Source organism: Siphateles boraxobius, unplaced genomic scaffold, assembly GCF_051911475.1.
Source record: "Siphateles boraxobius isolate OS27281-9 unplaced genomic scaffold, OSU_SipBor_1 88, whole genome shotgun sequence".
NCBI lineage: Eukaryota > Metazoa > Chordata > Actinopteri > Cypriniformes > Leuciscidae > Siphateles > Siphateles boraxobius.
This window is the reverse complement of record NW_027509217.1, coordinates 11,514-39,438: the sequence shown is the minus strand read 5'-3', so window position 1 is coordinate 39,438 and position 27,925 is coordinate 11,514. Positions and strand designations below refer to the sequence as shown.

At 40.3% G+C, this 27,925-nt stretch overlaps 1 protein-coding gene across 1 annotated transcript; it reads right to left on the bottom strand.

The window, feature by feature from the left end:
* Positions 1-26: 26 nt before the first annotated feature.
* LOC143731923 (uncharacterized) lies at positions 27-25,376 on the bottom strand. The gene is made up of 16 exons (XM_077222525.1): positions 24,677-25,376; positions 23,590-23,684; positions 23,360-23,401; positions 22,771-23,122; positions 22,520-22,666; positions 22,118-22,234; positions 21,948-22,037; positions 18,497-18,595; positions 18,304-18,411; positions 17,472-17,587; positions 17,266-17,310; positions 16,007-16,343; positions 15,832-15,930; positions 15,439-15,556; positions 13,778-14,103; positions 27-571 (listed from the first exon to the last, which is right to left on the bottom strand). The coding sequence occupies exons 1-14, from the start codon at positions 25,374-25,376 to the stop codon at positions 15,459-15,461; spliced, it is 2,445 nt and encodes an 814-aa protein (XP_077078640.1). The 3' UTR covers positions 27-571; positions 13,778-14,103; positions 15,439-15,458.
* Positions 25,377-27,925: the final 2,549 nt, after the last annotated feature.

Here is a 27,925-nt window from a genome sequence, read left to right as displayed (position 1 = left end):
CACAAGCCAACTTAATAAATCATGTATCCAAACAAGCCAAACAACCATAAGGGCTTGGCCCCGTAAGGCTGCTTGCAGCTTTAATTACAATATAGATTGTATCAATGCAGCTTCACAATGATAACGTGAAAATAATACAACAGTTTATTTCTAGAAGAAAACTGCATCCTCGTCCACCTTAAGTGAGGCGGATCAATAATATTGTTGAATATTAAATGTCCCCAACTAAGCAAGCTAAAAGCCAAGGCGACAGTGGCAAGGAACCAAAACTCCATCAGTGACAGGATGGAGAAAAAAACCTTGGGAGAACCCAGGCTCAGTCGGGGGGCCAGTTCTCCTTTGGCCAACGAGTGAACAGTGTCTGTTTATGATCCAGGCAGCATTACAGGTCAGAGGTCAGATTGGATCAGAACATTATATTATGCAGTTCATCTGGTTGGAAGTCGGAGTCATCCTGCCGGTATGGAGACGAGATTGTTGAGGATCAGTGCCGATGGCTGTCGTGTCAATGAGGCCTTCACAGGGCTGATGAAGGATGCGTCATGGATGGGTCCAGGTGCAGGTCCACCATCTGATCTGGATACGGCCGGGATCCGGCTGACTTCAGTAACAGGGAAGGGACTGCTTAAAACTTCAGGACTGCGTTGTCGTCGTCTCCAGGCGAAGGTCCTTCATCAGATCTGGATACGGCCTGGATCCGGCGGACTGCGGCAAACCTCGGATAAACAGAGAGACTAGTATTAGCGTAGACGCCATCCTTATGATGTAACGAGTACATCAGGAAATATGAGGAGTGTTCCTGGTTCCGGCTGATCTAAACTATGCAGCCTAACATTGAATTATAGAAGTCTATAGTGTGTTATGTGTATGTTAAGTCAAAGAGATGTGTTTTTAGTCTAGATTTGAACTGACAGACTGTGTCTGCTTCCCAGACAATGTTAGGAAGACTGTTCCAAAGTTTCGGTGGTAAATAGGAAAAGGATCTACCGCCAGCAGTCGATTTTGATTTTCTAGGTATTATCAACTGGCCAGAATTTTGAGATCGCAATAGACGTGAAGGACTATAGTGCGTTAAGAGCACACCCAGGTTCCTAACCGACGACGAGGACTTGACAGAGCAGCCATCAAGTGTTAGACAGTATTCTAGGTTATTACGTGAGGTAGTTTTTTGTCCAATAATTAGAATCTCTGTTTTTTTCAGAATTTAGTAGTAGGATAATACTAGTCATCCAATTTTTTATATCAGCTATGCATTCCATTAATTTGGTGAATTGGTAAGTTTTGTCAGGGCTTGAAGAAATATAGAGCTGAGTATCATCAGCATAACAGTGAAAACTAATGCCATGCTTCCTAATAATATCTCCCAATGGTAGCATGTACAGAGTGAACATCAACGGTCCTAGTACTGAGCCTTGTGGTACGCCATACTGAACTTGTGACCGATAAGACATCTCTTCATTTACTGCTACAAACTGATAACGGTCAGGTAAGTATGATTTAAACCATGCTAGTGCAATTCCACTAATGCCAACATAATGTTCGAGTCTATTTAAAAGAATGTGGTCGATAGTGTCAAATGCAGCACTAAGCACTAAAAAGGAACATAGTTGTGAAAAAACTGCCTTTTCTTGTATCCTTGACAGAAAAGGTTGATTCGAGGTCGGCCTGTAATTGACTAAATCTGTAGGATCAAGTTGCGTTTCTTTAACAAGCGGTTTAATCATAGCCAGCTTAAAAGTTTTTGGTATGTATCCTAATGACAAAAATGAATTAATGATATTAAGAAGAGGATCTATGACCTCTGGAAGCATCTCTTTCAATAGTTTAGTCGGTATAGGGTCTAGCATACATGTTGTCGATTTAGATGATTTAACGAGTTTAGAAAATTCACCCTCTCCTATAGCAATGAATGAATCGAATTTTTCCTCAGTGAGACTACACTGCACTGCCTGATGCGATACTGTAGTAGACGGTTGCATAATTATAATTTTCTCCCTGATATTATCAATCTTGTAAGTAAAGAAGTTCATAAAGTCATTACTGCTGTGCCGCTTGAAAATTTCTGGGCTTGAAGCTTTATTTTCTTTATTTAGTCACTGTTTCGAATAAATACCTAGGGTTTTGTTTATTTTCTTCTAATAGGGTTGAAAAATAAGCAGATCTAGCAGTTTTTAAGGCCTCTATCTATACAATCGAGCTCTTCTTCAATGCAATGCGAAATACCTCTAGTTTAGTTTTCTTCCAGTTTCGCTCCATTTTTCTGGCTGCTCTCTTAAGGGCCAGAGTGTGCTCGTTGTACCACGGCGTTGGACTATTTTCTTTAATCTTCTTTAAGCGCAACGGAGCAACTGTGTCTAAAGTGCTGGAAAAGAGAGAGTTAAAAGTTTCTGTCGCAATATCGAGTTCTTCTAAGCTATCTGGGATGCTGAGATGATGAAACTGATTAGGAAGATTATTGATAAAGCAATCTTTAGTGGCAGAAGTGATAGGTCTAACATATTTGTAACACGGAGTTGGCTTTGCAGCCTTGGCTAAATGAAGTTTACACAAGACTAGATAGTGATCTGAGATGTCATCGCTCTGCTGCAGAATTTCAACAGCATCAACATCTATTCCATGTCATAATATTAAATCTAGAGTATGATTATGACAATGAGTAGGTCCTGACACGTGTTGTCTAACTCCAATAGAGTTAAGAATGTCTTTAAATGCCAATCCCAATGCATCTTTTTCATTATCTACATGTATATTAAAATCACCAACAATTAGGACTTTATTTCCAGCCAGTACTAACTCTGATAGAAAGTCAGCAAATTATTTGATAAAGTCTGTATGGTGCCCTGGTGGCCTGTATACAGTAGCCAGCACAAATCTCAAACGGGATTTATCATTTAAATTATATATTTTTACATGAAGCACCAACACTTCTAAAGAATTATATTTGAAACTAGACTAATTTTGAAAGTATTACTATAAATTACAGCAACACCTCCCCCTTTGGGGGGTGCATTGGGGGGTAATCTTGGGGGGTGCACTCATTTAAAGTAATGTTATTGTTTGGTTTCTGTCAAACATAGCACATCTAGGTTATAGTCTGTAATCATATCATTAACAATAAGTGTTTTTGAAGTAAGGGATCGAATATTCAGCAACCCAAGCTTTATCATTTGTATTAAATCTGTTTTTTATTTGTTGAACATCAATTAAATTTTTAACCTTAGATGGGTTTGAAAGTTTTTTGTATTTCCTAATTCGGGGAACAGACACAGTCTCTATATGATGATATCTAGGTGAAAGAGCCTCTATGTGATGGGATTTATCTGACCTTGGTGACGCGAGGCCGCTAGCAGACGGTCGGTTTAGCCAGTTTGTCTGCTTCCTGACCTGAGCCCCAGATTGTCATGTTTGATCTCTAAGACTATGAGCCATATTACTAGAGAGAAGAGCAGCACCATCCCAGGAGGGATGAATACCATCTCTTTTCAACAGGTCAGGTCTGCCCCAAAAACTTTTCCAATTGTCTATGAATTCTATATTATTTTGCGGACACCACTTATACAGCCAGCCATTGAGTGATGACAATCTGCTAACCATCACTCCTTCGAACAGGAAGGGGGCCAGAGCAAATTACAGAGCCTGACATCGTACTTGCGAGTTCACACACCTCTTTAACATTAATTTTAGTGATCTCCGACTGGCTAAGTCGAACATCATCAGTGCCGACGTGAATAATAATCTTAGAGAATTTACGATTAGCATTAGTCAGCACTTTTAAATTTGCTTTGATGTCAAGCGCTCTGGCTCCCGGCAAACATGTGACTATGGTGGCTGGTGTCTCTATTTTCACGTTCCGTGTAATAGAATCGCCAGTAACTACCACTTTCAACAGGATTCTCAGTGGGTGTTTCACTGAGAGGGGAGAATCTGTTTGATGTTGTAATCGGAACGGAAGAGTGGTGTTTTGTCCCGCAACTACAGCGGCTCACTGTCACCCAATTGCCCTGCTGCACGGGCTCTACTTCAGCCGGAACCGAACAATGTACAGTGTTCTCTAAGCTAATCGCATCCAAAGCAGTATCTAAAGCCCTTGCACTCTTACAATCCTCAATTAAAGTTTGGATGCGTGTATCTAGTTCTGAAATCTTCTCCGTCAGCCTGACTATCTCCCTGCATTTATCACATGTAAATCCTATGCAGACGGAGAAGGCTTTACTATACATGTTACATGAAGTGCAAGTGACAATAAGAGGAGAAGACATGACTTACCGTGTTTGTTGACTGATTCTACTTACCACAGCTTTGATGGATTTGTAAAAGGCATGAGCGAAATAAATAAATAAATAAATAAACAAATAAAGAGCGCACGGATGGCACGCCAACAGGCTAGCGAATTACTAGCGTGTTGTACTAGTAACGATTTAGATTGAAGCTAGCGATGTCGGGTTAATATGTGATGTTGAGTAAGTTATATTTAAGCAATATAAACAACAGAGAATGATAGTAAATAATGATTCAAAATGGAAAGATATACGAAGCTACTAGGGATGGGAATTGATAAGAATTTAACGATTCCGTTTCCATTATCGATATTGCTTAACGATTCGATTCCTTATCGATTCTCATTGGGTGAGGGAATAAGTACAAATTTGTTTGTTTGTATTAACTTATTGAACTTATAACTTATTTGTTTGTTAATTATTATTAACTCGCTGACACAGCACAGAGTATTAGGGGTGTGAACCTACACTGGTCTCACTGCTCGGTTCGATTACGATTATCATGTCATCGATTCAGTTCAATTCAATATCTCGACGCAGTACATGCACTGGCTCCTCAATTTTCAATTTTACTTCCAAAGTGATGTGTGCGTGCGCGTGTTCACCTGTTCGTGAACCCCCCCCCCCACCCCCCCCCACCCCTTTGACGAAATGGAAATTTTACAAGTGTTGCAAGTGACCGTATTGTTATGAGGCGCCGTCATACTCTCATTGAGTATGTGCGTGAGTTTGAGTGTGTGTGTGTGTGTGTGCTCGCGTCTCATATGAGTATGTGCGTGGAGAGTTTGTGTGTGCGCGCGCGCGCGTCTCATATGAGTGAGTACCGGTATCTTGTATCTCGCATCTCGTGTGTGTAGACTTTGCGTGTTATGTGCGTGAGCGACTTGAGGGTGTGTCGTTGTGCATTTCATATGTATTTGTTTGAGCATTCAGCAGTGTACATGTATGTTTGACTAGTATACGTGTATACAAGTGTTTCATATATGTGTGCGTGAATGAAATTTGATTTAAGCCCTAGACGGCGCCTCATATTGTTGTCTTTTCCCTTAAAATATAACCAAACTTTAGAGCGCTTCTGCCTCAATGCCATGTTTGCTGCGTTTTGAACCAAAACAAGGCAGCGCGTGTGTGACGTCATGACACATTTGCAACGAGCGGAACCGATAAGCGGAATCGTTAAGCAGGCATACTAACGGTTCCAAGGAATTGGTTCACTGGGCACCGGTTCTGAAGAAGAACCGGTTCTCGATTCCCATCCCTAGAAGCTACAGACGCAAACCAACTCAGCAGAGCAGCGAGGTAGACAGGAGCAATCGAGATCGGCCTTAGTGAGTGAGTGAGTGTGTGTGTGTGTGTTTGAGAGAGATTGAGTGTGTGTGTGTGAGAGAGAGAGTGAGGGAGTGTGTGTGTGAGAGAGATTGAGTGTGTGTGTGTGTGTGTGAGAGAGAGTGAGATAGTGTGTGTGTGTGTGTGTGTGTGTGTGTGTGTATGTGTGAGTGAGAGAGATTGAGTGAGTGTGTGTGTGTCTGTGAGATTAAGTGTGAGTGTGTGTGTGTGAGAGAGAGTGAGATAGTGTGTGTGTGTGTGTGTATGTGTGAGTGAGAGAGATTGAGTGAGTGTGTGTGTGTCTGTGAGATTGAGTGTGAGTGTGTGTGTGTGAGAGATTGAATGAGTGAGTGTGTGTGTGTATAATTCAATGTTAGGCTGCATAGTTTAGGTCAGCCGGAACCGGGAACACTCCCCATAAATCCTGATCTACTCGTTACATCATAAGAAGGATGGCGTCTACGCTAATACTACTCTCTCTGATTATCCGAGGTTTGCCGCAGTCCGCCGGATCCAGGCCGTATCCAGATCTGATGAAGATCTTGCGCCTGGACATGACGACACAGCAGTCCTGAAGTGTCAAGCAGTCCCTTCCCTGTTACTGAAGTCAGCCGGATCCCGGCCGTATCCAGATCAGATGGTGGACCTGCACCTGGACACAAATTACAACAACTTTATAATATTTGAATGATATAGTACACCTCACTTATTTCTGGTTATGTTTACTTTCAATGTACTGTGATCAATGAGATGTCAGTGTTCGTCTAAACTAGCGACCGCGACGCTGAAGTGTGTGAGAACAGAGGAATAACATCAGTGCGAACCACCAATATTTGTTTATTGGGATTAAATATTTTAACCATTCTGTGTCATTTTTCAATGTCAATCTTTTCACTATTTACATGTTTATGCCCAAAATGCTATAATATTCCAAGTAGTTGAGTGTCATTCTCCTCTACGCTGTGTGCGTTATTGATCAAATAGCCTAGCCTATTTAACATGGTTACAGGCACCTCGGGCACCCCATTTTAAAAGACTGGATTAAACACCAGCGCACACAAGCAATCCTTTTAATACTCAATTTCATTTAAAAATGTAAACCCAACAGGTATGACATGTCAGAAATAGAAAAAAACTGTTCATGACAAGACGAGCATATAGGACTGCCGCAGCTTAGTGGATAAATATTTTTTAAATTTATATTTTTTAAATTTAAATTTTTAAAACTGAATAAATTTATTATTCAGAATGCACAGTTGGAAAGAAAATATATTTGTAGGAACATTTCAGCAGGCTCAAGATAATTAATACAGAGATCATTATTCACTGTTTTAATCAATGGCAGCCATTAAACTGATAATAATCTGCATGTGTGGAGGTGCGCTGAACTCCCGATATGCACTAACTAGAACGCGGAAGTAGTTGTGCAAGTAGTCCATTGACGTGCTACATGTGAATAGGGCTGGGACGGATACCGCATTACCGCAATACCGCGGTCACGTGACTCCGACCGCGGGTCTGAGCTCGTCACCGTCATCAACGCAAAAAAAAAACAAAAAAAACTTGGCCTGCACGTGTGTGCACGTTGTGTCTAATGACATGGATTCATTGATTCTAATGACATGGATTATGTCTAATGATATTGTGGCTTACATGGATTCAAGGTTTTCTAAACAAAACTTATCATCAAAAGATGGCGCAAATCCAATCTTTCACGAGTTGAGGAGCGCAATGTTCCATGACGCATAATAACATTCTATTCGTATTAGAGATGCGCGGATGGGCTATTATTATTTCATCCGCAACCGCATCATAAAACTCATCATCTGTCCGCCATCCACCCGCACCAACGTTTCTTCGTCTTCTTCGTCAATCAATTTTCGAAACCGCATCCGCGGCGCTGACTGTTTTAAGGTCTATGAGCGATGCGAGGCGCTGCTGCCGCGAGGCTAGAAAGCTCTTGGCTGTTCTAGAAAGAACACTGATCCAATGCAGCAAAGATATTTAAAGGCTAAAGTCCCTAGCATATTGGCTATGTTGTATCCCCAGACTATCAGCAGTGAACTCCGTCTCCGATCGGCGCACAGGGATAAATATGAATAAGTAAAAAACCTGACCCTACCTGACTAGGCTACTGTAGACTATTTCAAATTGTGCTTGTTTTTTTTCGGATGTAGGTGACAATGTAGGTGTAGGTGACAATATTTGACAATATGGCTATTTAAAGCGGTTTACTGCCATACCGCGGGAAAATCTTGCTTTTCAACCGCGGTTAGAAAAAATCCATACCGCCCCAGCCCTACATGTGAACAATATTATTTGTACTGTCCTGTAAAAATTATGTAGTTCATTTCAACTATTCAGCCTTTATGAGCAAGAAACTAATGCGCAAACGGCAATCTCATCGTTTTGATTTCAGCAAATCAGTTTGAGCGAATGCACTGATTAATATTCACGAACCCGGCAGCTCATCAATCCTTAGTGCGGTTTATATTCTTATTAGTAGCAGAATTCGTAGTAGTACTATTATCCAGGGCTCGACATTAACTTTTTGAGGCACTAAATTTATGTTTCACTTGTCCATGCACAAAAGTCACTTGTCCGGGTAATCAATTTGCAAGTCCTGTCAGTTTAAACATCAAGCGCAAGAACTGGAACTTGCGCACTGTTTTCTGTCAGCCTTTCTAAACCGTATTTTTGTCCCGCCATCGCCTTATTTGACCGTGAGTGATGTAGATGAGTGTAGATGACTGACTGCTGCGCTTGTTTAACTGAGAGAACGAGCAGAGAGAGTGAAAGCCCCGGTCGCGCGCGTGCACTCTCACTGTCTTCAAACTGTCTTGCTCTCTCTCCCTCCCTCGCGCATATTAATGAATTGAGTTGTTGACTGAAATATCTTTGAGAATACACGATGGTAAAAGGTCGGAAGACCGAAGTTTTTTTTTTTCTGAACTAACACTGGTTGTGAATTGTGCTAAAATAACGTTGCCTTATCTTCTCTGAAAAGCGTTTCACACATTCAGATGACATAAACCACACTTTCAATAAACAAAAAAAATCTATCCAGTGATGAAATGTTTTCCGTGTTGACACAAATCTTGTACGATGTCCTAAACTGCCTGTATAATCACACAACGTGTGCCGTGGTCCGTTAACGTCTGATTCGCGAACTAACGTTAATGACTCCTTTAAACCGACTCACTTTAATGAATGGTTAAAACAACTGATCTGTCCAACACTGAACTCAAGAGACATCGGAATCGGAAACACTATCCACTTGTTTCCGGGGGGCGCTACTGTAAAAAATAAAGTGGGTGCAACTTCCGGTCAGGTGGCGGAAGTAGCATACCAATGGTATTTTGTGTGCTATTTAGCGAAGAGGCTAGGTGTTTTCTTTTTATTCAGATCATTTTTTTACTATTTAAACTAAGTCGCAAACCTTTATGAGAGATGTCGTTACGGGGCTCATGGACAACATGTGCTAATTCAGTGGCCAATTTTATTATAGCCTACAAATATCCCATTATAAACATCTCAATGTTTTCGGTGCTGATGCAGACGTGTTCATGTAACATGTAAGGGTGGCGCTGCCAATAAAACACCTAAAAGCTGTCACAAAGAACCGGCAAAAGTAATGATTATGAATATGTAAAATATGGCAATGATAAATTTTAATTAGGCTATTTATTAATAAACAAGTGTTTTCTGTGTCGATGCTGACTCGCGATCTACACATTAGTGAACGCGCCGGAGAAAAATGCACATTTCATACGGATTACATCGTTTTCTTTCGTTTTGAATTGTTCCGTTTAAGACATTTCAAGCGTTCTGTAGATAATATATATATATATATATATATATATATATATATATATATATATATATTTCTCAGGTCTGTAAGGCAAGTAGACTATGCTGAGTTTCGGTTCATTTATGAGACGAGCTGCAGTTCAGGCGCCGGCGCCTCCGTGTGGTGATATTATTGTCTGCTATATTTACTTATTATTTATTAAATCCAGGTAACTTGTGGATGAAACATTAATTAAAATGAAGATACAATTAATACAAAACAAAATTTAACTTTAAAGAAAGGCTTAGTGCTTTCTGTTTGAGGTCTGTAAAAGTTTTAAAGCAGTCTTTTAGTAGGCTAACGCTTTCAGGGAGCTGTCACGTCCCGTAACATTGTTTTTTTCGCCATAAATGCGAACAGTGGGTAGTATTACTTTAGGTTGCGCAGTGTAATTCACACATTTCACAGAATTACTAAAAAAAACATTTGCCACCTAAAACCACCTTTTTTTGCGTCACGTCCGTTACACATAGCATGTGTATTTCCCTCATATTAAATATAAAATGCATGTGTTATATTTTTCTAATGTCTGGACTCCTTTATTAATGGAGTATGATATATAAACAGAAGTTTTAATATATTAAATGCATTTTTTGTGGTATTGCATTGTATAATGTTAACTTCAAATAATAGGCTACTAATAGTAATTTAAAGATATGCTATAGCCTATTTTTATTGCATTTTTAATTTATAAAAAGTTAAATAATTATAGATTTGAATATAAATATTAGTTTAGCCTATAACGTTAAGGTGATGATACAGGGCAACTTTTTGAGCAATGTTGCTGGGCAATCTTGCCGAGCGATTGTTGCTTGGGCACTTTCCCATTGAAAATGGGCAATATATTTCTATCTGGATAATTTAGATCGGTTGTGGGCCCTGTGTCTCATCTGGTTGCCCGTTGACAGCAACATTGCCCATCAACATTGCTCAAAAAGTTGCCCTGTGCATCATCACCTTCAGTCGATCGTTAATTCTCCCGACGATCGATTAAGAAAATGTAATCGAATGCCCATCCCTAGAAGGCTAAGTTACTGCTATTTCGCCCTTTTTTAATTTCGTTGAGGTTATTTTCCCACATCGTTAGCAAGTTTGGATCGCTAACGTTACATCTTGAATGACTGTCAACGGTTGAATGAATGAACGAGTGTCCCGTCCATAGGTCCCGTCAGGTCTCGCTTGTTTACTTAGAACCGGAAGATGCGCCCACTTTTGACGCAAGGCCTCATGGGACGTCGGAAACTTGTGGATACAATAAGGTTCCATTTATTAAAGTCTAGTTAACTGATTATTTAACATTCTATTAATATTAGTTTATATGCGGATTTACTCCATGACAAAACCACCCCAGTCATTCTAGAATGATTCATTCTTTCCAAATAGAGCTATTCAAGTCATCGGGTGAAATTGTTTTTATAACGCATTATTACATGGCTTGGTTGAATTCTAATGTAGAATGTGGTGTGTTATTTCTTGATAACAGACCGCTGCTAACTTAACACACCGTTGCCATGAAAAACAGAGTGTTGCCATGGATTCTAACCGTAGAGACGGAACGGACTATTTTCTTTAGCGGAAGCAATACAATCGTTTTTAAATCAATAAACTCCTTTTTAAATCAATATTTTGTGTAAAATTATTGATTTATTTGGTAGGTAGCCATGTAATAAGCGGGATAATGTAGAGCGAGGCGGTTGTTATTGCGAATACAACCCCTTCAGGCTGATTAGGACCCCGACGCGAAGCGAAGCTCTACATTATCCCTTAACGTTGCATATACTGTATCATTTTTTACCAATGTCGTGCAGCCCTAATACAAATGCTGTTAATGGTTGTTTACAGTTACACGGCTAGCTAGCTAACGTCACTTAGCTTGTCAGCCAGGTTGGGTTGCCCCCGACAGACGCCACAGAGCATAACTCCGTCTTCATAAATATCCCAGTCGAATTCATCTTTCCATTTGGTTACAAATTTTCGTTCCCGTTTTAATTCGTGTGGTTGTTGGTGTAAGGTGACTTGTTTTTGGAGCTTTTCCTGGCGCTTGGCCGGGCTGCGGAGCCTGAAGAAACATCACTCTCCACCACTGTTCTTGAGTCAGGTAAAAATGTTTAAACTCCTGATTGGCCAATAGAAGCATTCTGAGCTGGACGCTGGTTCGACTGATTGTGGGGGGAAAAAATGTGTTTGTTTCAAATCGGTAAAATGAAATCTGTAAAATCGACGTAATGAGTGACGCATAACGTGAAGTAACATGCCATTTTATTTTGTTTGAAATTTAACTTGTCCAGTGGGACAACTAATTTTCTTTTCCACTTGTCCTAAAAAAAAAAAACCACTTGTCCCGGACAAGCGGACAAGCCTTAATGTTGAGCCCTGCTATTCTATCAGTGTTATTCTTTTTTTTTTTTTTTTTTTTTTTTACAGAAACACTGACCGACAATGTCTTAAGCAACGCCAGTCCTAATTTCAGTTAAAATGACAAATCTGCATTCTTACGTTCTCATTCATACTGTTAGCAAGCTTGAGTTGAGTGAGACGTCCCCCAGTAATCGTTTCCCACTGTTATTTCTGCACACATGTGAGTTTTGGCTTGTATTAATGTCCTCAGACAGCATCTGTTGGGTTACTGCTGGGCTGAGCGTAACCCAACATTGGCTCCATGTTGCCTATTGTGTGAATCTCGAGACTACGTTTGTAACCTGTATCTCACTACTGTGTCTATAGACTGTGTTTGTAACCTGTATCTCACTACTGTGTCTATAGACTGCGTTTGTAAACTGTATCTCCTTACTGTGTCTATAGACTGCGTTTGTAACCTGTATCTCACTTCTGTGTCTATAGACTGCGTTTGTAGACTGTATCTCACTACTGTGTCTATAGACTGCGTTTGTAACCTGTATCTCACTACTGTGTCTATAGACTGCGTTTGTAACCTGTATCTCACTACTGTGTCTATAGACTGCGTTTATAACCTGTATCTCACTACTGTGTCTATAGACTGCGTTTGTAACCTGTATCTCACTACTGTGTCTATAGACTGCGTTTGTAACCTGTATCTCACTACTGTGTCTATAGACTGCGTTTGTAACCTGTATCTCACTACTGTGTCTATAGACTGTGTTTGTAACCTGTATCTCACTACTGTGTCTATAGACTGCGTTTGTAACCTGTATCTCACTACTGTGTCTATAGACTGTGTTTGTAACCTGTATCTCACTACTGTGTCTATAGACTGCGTTTGTAAACTGTATCTCACTACTGTGTCTATAGACTGCGTTTGCAACCTGTATCTCACTACTGTGTCTATAGACTGCGTTTGTAACCTGTATCTCACTACTGTGTCTATAGACTGCGTTTGTAAACTGTATCTCACTACTGTGTCTATAGACTGCGTTTGTAACCTGTATCTCACTACTGTGTCTATAGACTGCGTTTGTAAACTGTATCTCACTACTGTGTCTATAGACTGCGTTTGTAACCTGTATCTCACTACTGTGTCTATAGACTGCGTTTGTAACCTGTATCTCACTACTGTGTCTATAGACTGCGTTTGTAACCTGTATCTCACTACTGTGTCTATAGACTGCATTTGTAACCTGTATCTCACTACTGTGTCTATAGACTGCGTTTGTAACCTGTATCTCACTACTGTGTCTATAGACTGTGTTTGTAACCTGTATCTCACTACTGTGTCTATAGACTGCGTTTGTAACCTGTATCTCACTACTGTATCTATAGACTGTGTTTGTAGCCTGTATCTCACTACTGTGTCTATAGACTGCGTTTGTGACCTGTATCTCACTACTGTGTCTATAGACTGCGTTTGTAACCTGTATCTCACTACTGTGTCTATAGACTGCGTTTGTAAACTGTATCTCACTACTGTGTCTATAGACTGCGTTTGTAACCTGTATCTCACTACTGTGTCTATAGACTGCGTTTGTAAACTGTATCTCACTACTGTGTCTATAGACTGCGTTTGTAACTTGTATCTCACTACTGTGTCTATAGACTGCGTTTGTAACCTGTATCTCACTACTGTGTCTATAGACTGCGTTTGTAACCTGTATCTCACTACTGTGTCTATAGACTGCGTTTGTAACCTGTATCTCACTACTGTGTCTATAGACTGCGTTTGTAAACTGTATCTCACTACTGTGTCTATAGACTGCGTTTGTAACCTGTATCTCACTACTGTGTCTATAGACTGCGTTTGTAACCTGTATCTCACTACTGTGTCTATAGACTGCGTTTGTAACCTGTATCTCACTACTGTGTCTATAGACTGTGTGTTTGCATAAACTGTGATGATTGCTGGACTGACCTGCTCTCACACACACACTCCCCGCCTGTGACGCTCCACACTCCTGCGGGACAGCGACGGCTTCTCCGGGCTCCTCATTCACTGCTCCTCCCCATCAAGCGGACGGCAGCAGCTCCGGCCCCCGGTGGAGACTCCTCCGCTCCCCCGACAACCCAGCACTTCATCACAACCTCTCCATTCAGCTGGGTGTCCACCATAAATGATTCAATGTAATGTGAATGTCCAGGCCTGGTCCTCTCCTGTTCTTCACTGTCGTCGCTCCTGCTTTAATGCTCCCGTAGCTCCTCTGTGACACACTCGAGACTGGTGCTCATCTCCGCCTCGTCCTGCTCGCCACGGTAACACAATTAAATATTGTTTAAAATATTAAGAATCATTAAAACTGCTCGACTGAAGAACTGGCTGTTGTGTGACAGTAATTTCATCTATTAAACAAATCTAGTTATTTATTACTCTGCAGACCGGCCAACCTTGACATTTTTTCTGAGTAGCATCAGTGGGACGGGACACGGGGTTTGAGTGGGCTCATATATTCTCACAGTTTTGAGAATGCAAGACATACACAAAACACACGCCTATCTTCATTATTCTAGTTTATACTTATAACATTTTTTGAATTTGACCCAAATCAAAAAGTTCACTTGCACCGCACTGAATGGGCTACATTATAATGTACACTACATTATAATAAAGTGAAAGTTTAAAGTTTCAATACAGCTCAAAACTATTTTTATTCATGATTAATATTGATTTGCATAATGTGTGCTGGTCAAGTCTAAAATTAAGAAACTCATAGAAAACAATAAAAAAAAAACATAAGAACATTGTGTGTACATGTGATTCATTTAAAATAGGCCACTTAATTTATTATTCCAATATCCAAATATGGTACTAAATCCCACAGAGAAAGGTTTTATATTTGTGCTGTCTTGCACATTATAAACAGGACACGCGTTAGCTGAATAAACGTTAGCCAAAACAAACTTATACAGAAAACTGTTGACAATGAATAGACAGGACCAATAGTAGCAAAACGAATCACTTATTCAAGAAAGAATATGAAGTAGGCCTATATAATGAGGGGTTTTGTATTCTCCAGTTTTAAAAATCGTTAAAATACCGTAAACAAAACCCCTCATTATATAGGCTACTTGATATGATGCTTTCTGATATTTTGACAGAAAAACACAAGCAAGAACAAACTTTAGACGTACAGTAGCCCGTCTTCTCTCTGTGTCGCGTCTGTGAGAGAGCTCGCGCAGCACTGAGACAACGGTACTTTTAAATCCAGAAGTAATGAACACGCTAGTTTTCATACTGAATGAATACGTAACATAATTAGGTACTTTAGTTATTTTTAGCACAAGAACATTACAAATTCTTCATGCTACATTTCTCAACACTGAGAATGAATAAATAAATGCTTGTTTCTCCAGACTCGCAGTTGTCAGTCACCCACAAGTCTGAGCACTTTCATAAAGCCATAGCGATTTCAAGTTTATTTAGATTATATTGTTCAGGGTGACTAGGTCCGAGTCTGTTCTATCTCAAATAATGTCTTTTTGATTTAAAGACCTGAATTGAACAAAAAACTAAAAATCTAAACAAAAATCAAAACAAAAAAAACAAAAAGAGACAAAACAAAAAATTCTTGTTCTTACTTTTTTGGCTTCTCTCTTCTTCATTCTCTGTCCAAATCTTCTGCAAACAAGGGATGATCTGCCATGTTCTCTGTAGTCAAGTAGTATTTTGCATCAGGCACATGTTCTGGGGAAATGGCTGTGAAGAGAGCGGATTAATCACGTTTGGCCTTTCTGTAATAGGCGTGTACACGTAAGGTGAATGCTACCATGACATACAAAGCATTTGTTGCTGTTACTATGACATGAACATCTAATCACTGCTAACATTCATTATCAGTCCCCTGTGTTTTACACTTTGCTCATTCGTCATCAAGGTTTGACAATTATCATTTTAATGTCACTTTATGTTTCAGAGCTTTATGTGTTTTCCAAGCAATGTTAGTTCCACTTTGTTCTTGTTATCGATCTTACCCCAGGACGGGTCTATGTTGTGTAGTACCATAGCGAATAGAGCCGTGCATTCCATTCCCAAAACCTCATCCGTTTCTTCCTGAATTTCCTCAAGAATTCCTGCAAGCAATACATTTCCAGTGTTTAGTAAAACATCACCAGTCATCAGTGATCTGTGCTCAAAAAGCCAACTCACTATTGAATTCTTTTTCGGCAACGTGTGCATATTTTATATGCAGGGTTTTTGGGTTGATCAGTATGAATCTCTTGAGTAATGGGTAAATAACATCCTTATCCTTGCAGTGAAGCACTGCAACATAGATTTGGCTCATGATGCGGTTCGCTGTCTCGTCGGTCAGGCACCCTCTGTTTCCTCTGATGAACTTCCTCAAGGGCACATAGGCAGGAAGATGTTCCATTACCAGGGCGGTTTGGTCTTTCAAGAAGAAACGCTCATATAGCCGTATGAAATGGTCACAAGTTGGAGGCTTTTGCATTTCCCGCAATGTAGTGCCCTCCTTGACAAACTCAGGCTAAAGAAAAGAGATTGACAAAACATTGGCTAAATTCAAATCTCCTAATTAAAGAGTGAGGAAGAAATGAAAGATGAAAGCATTAGCCATGTTTCCATCACCCTGTTTTTATGCACATTTTAAAGTCTCGCATCAGAAACGTGATGGAAATGGCAAATGAGGAAAAAATCCCTTAAGTCCCTTAAGTCGTTCACACACTCAAGTTCACACACACTCGCTTGAGGTGGTTTTTGACTTGTGCGAAAAAGGATTAATGCAAATATTGGGAGATGGAAACGCATTTGCCAAATTAATTTGATTTATATTGAACTATTCAAAATAAAACCATTGTAAGCACATCACAGTATCATTCGAATCAATGTCTCAGTGTGACTGGTACAAATGTCTCATTTCCAAATAAGTAAAACAAAAAGAGGTTCTGGCTATTTAATGGACCGCAGCAAGGGATTCTGGGCCTTTCTGTACTTCAGATCAGCCCGTGAGGCTGAGAGTGTGACCGAGACTTTCAGCGTCATGTATCTTTTAAAATGCTGGGTTTGCATCTCTTCTCTTTATTCCAGAGCATTTGATGTTGTGTATCGATTATCTTTGGATTGATTATGTAATTGGCATGATACATTTACCTGACATAATAAATTGTTACATTTGATTATTCTAACTGACTTTGACACTATTTTCTTTAGAGTTAAAAGGAATAGTCAAACATTTGCTCACATTTAATGATGCTCATTCGAAAAAGATTTGCTTCACGTTTGGATGGAAACCCAGCTAATGAAAAAAAAACTTTACATGAACTCTACAACCGATGCTTCTAGGCTTTGGCTGTGTAATTCAGTGATATCTCATACTATCTATATTACCTAATTTAACAAACCGATTCTTTCTAGAGGATTTCATGAAGAATAAAGTGTTGTCAACTTACCGATCTTTCCCAAAATCTGCACCTCTCAACAAATTTGATGGCAACCTAAAAAATAAAGACAATTTTTTGCACATGATCATCTACAGTCTACATTTTTTAAACACTTTTTGATCAAAACTGTCAACACTGATGTTTATGGCAAGACTCTAAGTTCACAGAAGGAAACAAGAGACAAAACGTTTGTTTTTGGAGAAAGAGCAACATACTTTGTGGCCGTCCGATCTTCTAATTCCTTCATGGACACGATCATCATATCCCACTTTCTTTCCCACTTTATAAAAACACCGAAAGCATGTCGGTTCATGAGGAAATCTTAAGTTCACTGAAAAACACATAGCATCAACGTGTTAACATACAGCATGAGACTGAACACACCAGTGCAGAACAGGAGCCAGTATGAGTGGAGATTACAAACTAAACCAGAACAACAGCTTGAGATGGAGATGACTCCAGTGGTACGTGATGCCTCTACTGTAAGCAAAAGTAGCATATATGTTCTCATGAACGTAGCCGTAGCAGCAGGGGGTGGTCGCTATATTGGACTGTCTCTAGAACTAGGGGTGCAGAAATCTCAGTTTACTCTAGACTACAGCGCTGCATGATGACGGGAGACTCACGGTCTGTGGCTCGGCTGGCCTCGGCTCCTGTCCGGGTGTTTGTGGACGCTCAAGGCGCTGTTTGACAGGCTTTTAGTGCCTGTGAGCGTCGGTGTATGTGAATGAAATGTTTAGCCGGCAAGGCTTTCAATCACATGCAAATAATGAACTTTAGTGAATGGCGGTGTCCGGTGAGTGTGACTCTACCTCTGCCTTAACATGTGATGTGAATGTAACAGAACTGGCACTGATAGAATGAGCGCTATAACGCGATACTACGACATTTCTTCAGAAGCAGATCGTGGAGACTCTTCCACGATCAAATATTGTGATATCGCACACCCCCATGTGTCCCGCTGTTATTTCTGCATACAGTTGTTACTAAACCAGAATATGCCGCCATTCCCCCGCGGTGTGTGTGTGTGTGTGTGTGTGTGTGAACCTCCGCTGTGTTCTGGCCCCTCAGACTCTGATCCTGACTCACCCTCACTCTGGCTGCTGGACTCTTCCTCTTCATTCTCCTCACCTTCTTCTTCCTCAGTGCCAGAGCCTGACGAAACACACACACACAATCAACACACATCTAACACAACTCAGAGAGAGAGAGAGAGAGAGAGAGAGAGAGAGAGATGTACCCAGTGATGATGACTCTGGTGTGATGGTCTTCCTCTCACTGTCACTGATGTCCTGCAGATCAGACAGAAGATCTTTATCCTCCATCTTTCCCTCTCGCACTGCAAATATATATATAAAAAAACAAAATAAATATATATAAATATATATGTTTACAGCATTTTCATGCAACATGCCTGATTTAATCCTGGATTCCCGTGTGTGTGTGTGTGTGTGTGTGTGTGTGTGTGTGTGTGTGTGTGTGTGTGTGTGTGTGTGTGTGTGTGTGTGTGTGTGAGAGAGAGAGGGAACGATGGGAAAGGGGTGAGCAAGTAAAAATGAACTGCAACAACACAGTGGAACACCATGTAGTGCAAAAGGCTTTTTATAGGTATAGTCCTAAACTGTAATGAAAATGCACTGATGCAATAACAGGCAATAAACAGAGAGAATCAAACTTTTTTTGGAATGACTTCATGTATTAGGAAAATATATATATTTGCTACCGCGGGGGAATGGCGGGGTTGTGGATGTGGGGTGTGTATTTGCTGCCCTTAACCGCTAAGTGGCGCTGTAATCACAGACTTTGAAAAGTGTCAGTGTATTCTCTATGGCGTAATCTGCCGCGGCTCGTTGAGGGCTGAGGGCGCAGATAAATTCAAGTTAAACACTTGAGTATACTATAATAGCCTACTTGTCTTTTACTTCGTGTTATTTTAATTTGTTAGTAGATTTAATAAGTGACAAAACAGTGAAATAAATTAAAATAAATGATTGTAAAATTAAAACATTGTCAGGACTTCCTAACCGATGTTAGTCGGCAGCATTTGTGTTTTAGGATTAATTAAGAATTAAATAAGGCTTACAGTAGGATGTTATTATTAGCATACTTTTCTTTAATAAATAATAAAAACATTTCAACATAAACATTGCAATAGAAAAATGTCCCATCAATGAGTCTTTGCGTCAGGATAAGACGTTAAGCTAGGGTGACCAGATGAGATTCGGGACGGGGGCGGGGGCGGGGGTGCAATTCAACTGCATTGAACAATTCCATTTTTTTATGAAAAACCTATTTGGACACATCGAGAGATTTATCTGAAAGGAATTTTTCCTTTGCCAGTTCTGTATCACAGCTGGCTATCCGACACTCTCCGTCTGAGAGACAGGACATTAACACCCATAGGCTTAACACTACTGTCCTGCCCCCCCGATAACTGCCCCCCCAAACCCCCACAGGCGCTGAGACCAACAGAAGTCGCAGACATTAGCATTATTAAAGTGTTGATAATGACAGAATTAAATCATTTAGGCTACATGTAGTAATATTTCTGTCATAAAAAAGTTGAACTAAATATGTTATTATTATTATTATTATATATCAAATTCCACAGAGATCAGTCGGGCTGAATCTTTGGATCCTGAGAACCAGGGAGCGATTAGTGAATTAGGCAGAGTTATTTTTATTTTTTCAAATAAATCTCGAACCACAGTGGGTATCTCCACCACAGAAAGCGTTTTGTCGTTAGTGTATTGTGAGTGTACATGAATAAAAGTTTACAGTTTTGAATGATTTACTCGTATCTGTAAGACCAAAACATGGCCTACGTAGTCTAGTCTATATTAAGTTGTTTTATGAGAAAAATAAATCAAATGAAAGCGCCGCCGCATCTGTCGAACATTCAACATGCCAGAATAAAACCCGATTTTAGAACAATGCTGTAGCGCCACTTGGAGTTGTGTGCCAAAATACTTAATTATAAACTTCAATATCTCATTCAAAACAATCCCAAAACGTGCTGTGACATTTTTAAAAGCGGTGCATGCATTAAGGACAGACTAAATCGACTGCTGGCGGTAGATCCTTTTCCTATTTAGCACCAAAACTTTGGAACAATCTTCCTAACATTGTCCGGGAAGCAGACACAGTCTGTCAGTTCAAAGCTAGACTAAAAACACATCTCTTTGACCTAGCATTCACATAACACTCTATAGACTTCTATAATTCAATATTAGGCTGCTTAGATTAGGTCAGCCGGAACTGGGAACACTTCCCATAAATCCTGATGTACTCGTTACATCATAAGAAGAATGGCATCTACGCTAATTTTAGTGTCTTTGTTTATCCCGAGGTTTTCCCGCAGTCTGCCGGATCCAGGCCGTATCCCTATCTGACGAAGGACTTTCGCCTGGACCCGATGACAATGCAGTGCTGAAGTGCCAACTAGCCTCTCCCTATGGAGGATCCCTATACCACTCTACAGATAAAGCCTTGTGGGAAATTCGGTTCGGGTATCTACCTCTAAGTTATGAAATTCAGTATCAAAATGTTGATACAGGCCAGACAAGTAGTTTGGTTTGGTTTGTAGGGAATTACAAACCTGCGCACAAACACATTCAAACGCACATAAGACTTAATTCTTAATGTGCATGTGAACGCCATCAGCGTCTATCACAGGCTCACGTTTAAAGTTTGCGTAGAGAACTAAGAGTTTCCTGTTAAAACGATTTCGTCTGAGCGGCCCCTAAAGTTAATAACTAATGATCGTTTTATATATTTTATATGCTCTATTGGTGAAGTATAGCATTGATTGAGGGAATCATTGAGGGAATAAAATGATTCAGCAAAAGCAGGGATATTTAGACCAAATGGAAATCCGCGTCTCCCTGGCCAATCACACCTTGCACAACCATATTTTTATTATTATTAAACAAATTCAGTCATTCTGTTGGATACTATTTGTTCCTTGGTATAAAATGGAAATGCATGGTCATTTTATTTTAAAAATAAGCACAAAAAAACCTAAATGCTGTAACAGAGTTTTAGAAGAGGACAAATCTCTCTCCATTAATAATAATAAAACAATTACAGAAGTCCATGTTTGTTCGGGATCTGAACCGGTGTCATCTACATCAATGAAACCTAAGTTCTGCCACACGACCACAAATTCACTAGACAGAAGTGCAGTTGTTCACTTCAGTAAGTGTGTGTTCGCTCACACGAGAGAAAAGCGCTCTTCATTCTCACTCCTCAATAGAATAGTATAAATAATCAGCATCATTGCAGCTCATTTATGTTCACTGACTGCGAGATATGCCTATAATGCTCTTTTGCTGTATCTTTTGTTTGTTTGTTTGCTATTGCGCTGCTATTCGCGCTGAATAGGCTTCTGTTGTGACACAGTTTCAACTTTTGTAACTTTTGTTTCATTATTGTACAGGGAATGTCAATAGCTCTTTTTTATTTTTCATGTTTGTTGTAGGCTTATTTGGAAATGACCATAGTTGTAGTATTTCATCCTTACTGTTTTGCAGAATGTCCCTCAGCGCCACCTGGCGGTCATTTCGTGAATGACTTTGAAATGCGTCCGGTTTAGTTTTGCTGCGGGGACTTTGCCGCGGGAGCTAATAGGCATTCTGGTTGACTACCTACTGTACATGTGAGTTTTGATTTGTATTGATGTCCTCAGTTACCTGTCGGGTTGTTCTGCGCAGGCACATCTGTTGGGCTTCTGCTCGATGGTTGAGCACTGCTGCTATCCATTCCCTCAAACTGCATGGTGCCTAAGGAAAAATTAAAACCAGCATCAGAAACATCAGGCCGAAGCGGACATGAGTCAGAGTGGTAATAACTCGAGACTCACCGTCTGACTCGAGTGCATCTGTGCCTGGTGTTTTCTTAAACCAGTCATGATCTAACATGTTCTGTAAGGTGATCCCTGACTCTCTGTCACGAAGTTTCCGAAGTAGATCCTGGCATTCTGTAAAAGTTTTCAGAAGAGAGCTGATTAGTCCTGTTTGATTTTGAGATATGTCGTTTATGTAAGTAAGGTAATGTGACCATCAAATACACTGCATTTGTTGCTGTTACTATGGCATTCTCTGGATGCCCATGAACATTTATTCAGTGCTGAACTTCACTGTCAGTCCGCTGTGCTTTACACTTTGCTTATTTGTCATCAAGGTAACTTTACTGTCACTTGTGTAAGAGCTTGACATGTTTTCAAGCAATGCTATTTCCATTTCGTTCTTGTTTTTGGCCTCACCTTTGGACACGGGTGTATTTTTCCAACCAAACCAGAGTTTCAGAGATTTTGCTTCGACCATCTCCTTCAGCACTCTGTATAAGCCTTCATTTGTTGCCATTAAAGCCTGAATTCTCCTCTCTGCTACTGACTTCAATTTGGCTGTTTCTGTAAGCAATATGTTTTTCAGTGTTAAAAAAACTTTAAAACACCCTTATTTCCATATCCTGTGCATAATAAATCAGTGATTTGTGCTCAAAAAGCAAACTCACGTCTTTCGCTGATGGTCAGTGCTCTGTAAAAGCCGGTTATCTTGATCTGCATGGTGTCAGGGTCGATGAGTACTTTTCTCAGGCTCATGTCTTTATAATAAACACCCCGTTCACTGAAGAGCCGAAACGCAGCGATGAGTTTCTGCATGATGTCTTTTGCTACCGCTTCAGTCAGACGACCTCCGTTTTCTCTGATGAAATCACACAAGGTGATGCTGGTACCTGGACGCTCCATAACTAAGATGTTGTGATCTTCCATGTCAAACCAGTCGTATAACTTCACGACATGGTCGCTGTGTTTCATTATCCGCATTATAGCTGCCTCTCGGCACAAAGGTTCGGAGTGGCCAATCTAAAAGAAGAGATTGACAAAAGCTAACCTCAAACCTCCTCACTAAAGAGTGAGGGACATTCAAGAAGAAAACCACCAACTGTACATGTACACTACAACTGATGCTTCAAGGCTTTGATTGTCTATTTCAGTTTTATCTTATGCTGTCTACATGCAGAATTATCAATTACAGAATAAGAATTTAATAAATAATTCTTAATAGTAATTTTCATGAAGAATAAAATCCTGTCAACTTACGTGGAAATCAAACCGGCGCTTCTTAACAAATTTGATGATCACCTAAAAAATAAAGGAAATATGTGCAAGCGTAAGTGAACTGATACATTTTAGTTGTTTAGATGACAATCTACAATCTTTCTAAAACATGTTTTGATCAAAACTGTAAACACTGATGTTTATGTCAGGACTCGAAAGACAGAAGGAAACAAGAGGCAGAAAGTTTGGTGTATCCAGAAAGAGCAACATACTTGTTTGTCATCTGATTTTCGAATTCCTTCATGGACGATGCCATGGGATTTTGATGCCAGTTTCTTTCCCAGTTCATAAAAAGAGTCAAAGGATCCTGAAAAACACACAACAGCATGAGACTGAGCTGCTTATGACTAAACACACCTGTGCAGATCAGGCGAGGAATCAGGCAACAAAATTGAGGTTTTGCATTTAAGTTCATATTCCTTATACTTGAGATGGCAACTTCTTGAATCGGCAAGCCTATTACAGTATTTTTCACAAATAAAGTCATTGTTTAAAAATATATGAATATGTGAATAAAAAGGAAGTAAACACTGTAACAGGACACTCAGTAATCTGGTAATTTTGTGCGCACTGGTAGTCATATTTCTTCAAATAAAGGCAAGTTAATGCTAATTTTACATACAGCACACAGTGAAAAGTATATGAATATGACACAGTGGCCAACTGGATATAGCAAAGCATATTTTACAATGAAGGATTTCGATCATGTCTCCCGTGACGCTGATCTTCTGTTCACATTCACTCGCTTCACACGGCCCGACCGTCACTCGCAGGAACACGTTTATATCGGCTACAAATGCACACTTCACAAGATATCACAGCTGGATCCGAAATTGCATATATCACTGAATTGTGAAATTAAATGTGTATTTGATATTCAGAGATTTGTTTAAATGATGTAGATGTGGATTTGATGAATGTTGACGGCAGATGAGAAAGTATTTTGGCATGATTGTTTGCCTTTTCTGTTACAAATAATACGAAAGCAAACTCTTTACTTTTTCGCATACCATTTACTTTCTTTGTTTACCAGTTCTGTCTAAAAGTATAAGATATGACTGACAGAGATCGTAAACTAATGAAGACGGAGAATGTGAGTGTGTGATCAGGCGCTGCCGTTCTCTTCTCAGGCGCTTGTGTTTTCAGCGCCGCCCGTCAAAATAAAAGTCCCGCTTCCAACACATCAGCCAATCAGAAAACCTTATCGGCCGATGTTTTAAAAATGGCAAATATCGGCCGATATATCGGTCGACCACTACATGTGAGTTTTGGTTTGTATTAATGTCCTCAGACAGTTACCTGTTGGGTTAATCTTCACAGGTCCATCTGTTGGGCTGCTGCTGGGGTTTCTCTCAGATAACACAGCAGCGCTGGTCGATGGTTGAGCGTAATCCACCATTGGCTCGGTCTCAAGCGTATCTGTGGCTGGAGTCGGCTCCTGTCCGCGAGTTTGAGGACGCTCCTGCGATAACACAGCAGCGCTGGTCGATGGTTGAGCGTAATCCACCATTGGCTCGGTCTCAAGCGTATCTGTGGCTGGAGTCGGCTCCTGTCCGCTAGTTTGAGGACGCTCCTGCGATAACACAGCAGCGCTGGTCGATGGTTGAGCGTAATCCACCATTGGCTCGGTCTCAAGCGTATCTGTGGCTGGAGTCGGCTCCTGTCCGGGAGTTTGAGGACGATCCTGCGATAACACAGTAGCGCTGGTCGATGGTTGAGCGTAATCCACCATTGGCTCGGTCTCAAGCGCATCTGTGGCTGGAGTCGGCTCCTGTCCGTGAGTTTGAGGACGCTCCTGCGATAACACAGTAGCGCTGGTCGATGGTTGAGCGTAATCCACCATTGGCTCGGTCTCAAGCGTATCTGTGGCTGGAGTCGGCTCCTGTCCGCGAGTTTGAGGACGCTCCTGCAATAACACAGCAGCGCTGGTCGATGGTTGAGCACTGATGCTATCCATTCCCTCGGGTAACGATGCATGCATGATGTTTTCTTTCTGCATGTCACCTAAGGAAATGTTCAAACTAACATCAGAAACATCAGGCTGAAACGGACATGAATCAGAGTGGTAATAACTAGAGACTCACAAACTATAAGTATAAGCTATTGTGATTGTCATTTTGGTAGCCTAACTAAACATACTTTTTTAAGTTTAGTGACACAGCATGGTGCAATAATTGGTATAGGCGGGTAACGATGCATGCATGATGTTTTCTTTCTGTATGTCACCTAAGGAAATGTTCAAACTAACATCAGAAACATCAGGCTGAAACGGACATGAATCAGAGTGGTAATAACTAGAGACTCACAAACTATAAGTATAAGCTATTGTGATTGTCATTTTGGTAGCCTAACTAAACATACTTTTTTAAGTTTAGTGACACAGCATGGTGCAATAATTGGTATAGGCTACTGCTTTTATTATTGCTTGATACAAATTTTACAATTTCAATTAAATGGTTTAACCCCCTGGGGTCGGCTATTGCGCCGGCGCGATAGTCTCGCTTTTTTTCTTATCAGTGCAAAAGAGACTCAAAATACTCTGTTGATTTTGATCTTACATATAAGTGTTATACATAATTCGATCGTGTTAAGTGTTTTTTTTTTGTGTGTATACTCACAATAAAAACAAAGTATTGTGCTTTTTGCCAAATAAAGAAAAATAAACATGATGCGAGTTTTGCCTTCTCTCTGTCAGTGAAGTCCATTCTGAAACGCGTCCGAAAATGAACTGTAACTCCGCAAATACTTGTCACACAGGCACGAGAGATTTTTTCATAATGAAGCTTGAACTCTCAAGTATATTCTATAAACAAATATTCTCAGTTTATGTAATCTGTATGAAAAGAGAGAGATGTCAGTCTTTTTCTTTTCAGCTCATTATACTTGATTACGTGTTAATGTGCCACGCCCACGGAGAGCGCGCGCTATTCAAACGCAAATGATCTAAGGCAAGCCATGCAAACATGCCAACGCCCACCAGCTGGATAAAACACATCATGTATAATAAGAATCATGTACTTTACCTCGTCTTGCTGCTCTGTGAGGAATAATACTATCTAATAACCCTGGAAAATGTACCAGAAGTGCTGGTAGTTTCATTTCGAGGAGCAACGGATCCAGCTGATGTAGTAAGTCATTTATTCTTAAAGGGTTAGTTCGCCCATTTAAGACATGAAGTTGTTTGCAATCCTTACCAGCACTATAGTGTATACACACTGACCCACTCTGTTGTCACCCCCCTGGTCCGAGTTCTGACCGCTGGAAGTTTTTGAATTAAGTAATCCCGGCTACTTTCCGGGGCCACAAAACTGTGCGTTTTTACGTGAAAAAAGATTTGCGTTTCAAAGCTTGATTAATTTAACACAAAAAAAACACGCCGGGCAAAATTCATACCTCAGTTTTAATGCGGCACTATTTTCCTTCCGTTTCTATCAATCCGCGCTGCTGTCAATGTCAACAGTGCGCACGTGACGATTAGCTGTTGATAGCGCGACTCGCCGACAACATGTCCGACTACGAAACTTCAGATGATGAAACTAATTTTAGCACAGTGTCAGACGGATCAGATGAAGACAGTAATTTTAACTCAACGACAAAGGGATATCTTTATGAACCGGAGTATACCGATGCCGAACTTGAGCAGATGGACAAAGAACGGGAAGAGAGAGAGCGAGAGGACAGAGAAGTTGTCCAATCTGATGCTGGGCCCACCACAGCTGTAGCAAGAGGCAGGATGAATGACAAATGGTGTGTTCAATCAAATATTTTTCACAGCAAATTGTAACAATATATATATATATATATTTTTTTTTTTACACATCTTTTCACGTGTTTTATAATGGAGTCTAAACATCATCTTGTTTACCGTACAGTTTAGACATGGGATCATAAAGTTAGTAAATAGAGCTTACCCGTGGTACTGGTACAGCAAAACTCTTTAAAATCATGTTTTTTCCTTTTCCTCCTTGGTTGGAGATGTAATCGTCTTCGCTGAAGTGAGCACTACACACACGAAAATCCTTTATTCGAGATAATTTAGCTCCCGCTGAGTAGCCGATGGCAACCAGCCAAAGCTGTCTCATATTCATATTTGATACAGGAAAACGATGAAATTTGAACTTTGATCCCGGCACATGCTTGTTGTCACAGCCTGGGAATTTACAAGTTCGCACCATTGTTAATTTAATATTTTTTACCTTGTTGTCGATCGATTGTGTAAACACTATGGAAGAGCTGATCGTCACGTGCGCACTGTTGACATTGACAGCAGCGCGGATTGATAGAAACGGAAGGAAAATAGTGCCGCATTAAAACTGAGGTATGAATTTTGCCCGGCGTGTTTTTTTTGTGTTAAATTAATCAAGCTTTGAAACGCAAATCTTTTTTCACGTAAAAACGCACAGTTTTGTGGCCCCGGAAAGTAGCCGGGATTACTTCATTCAAAAACTTCCAGCGGTCAGAACTCGGACCAGGGGGGTGACAACAGAGTGGGTCAGTGTGTATACACTATAGTGCTGGTAATGATTGCATACAACTTCATGTCTTAAA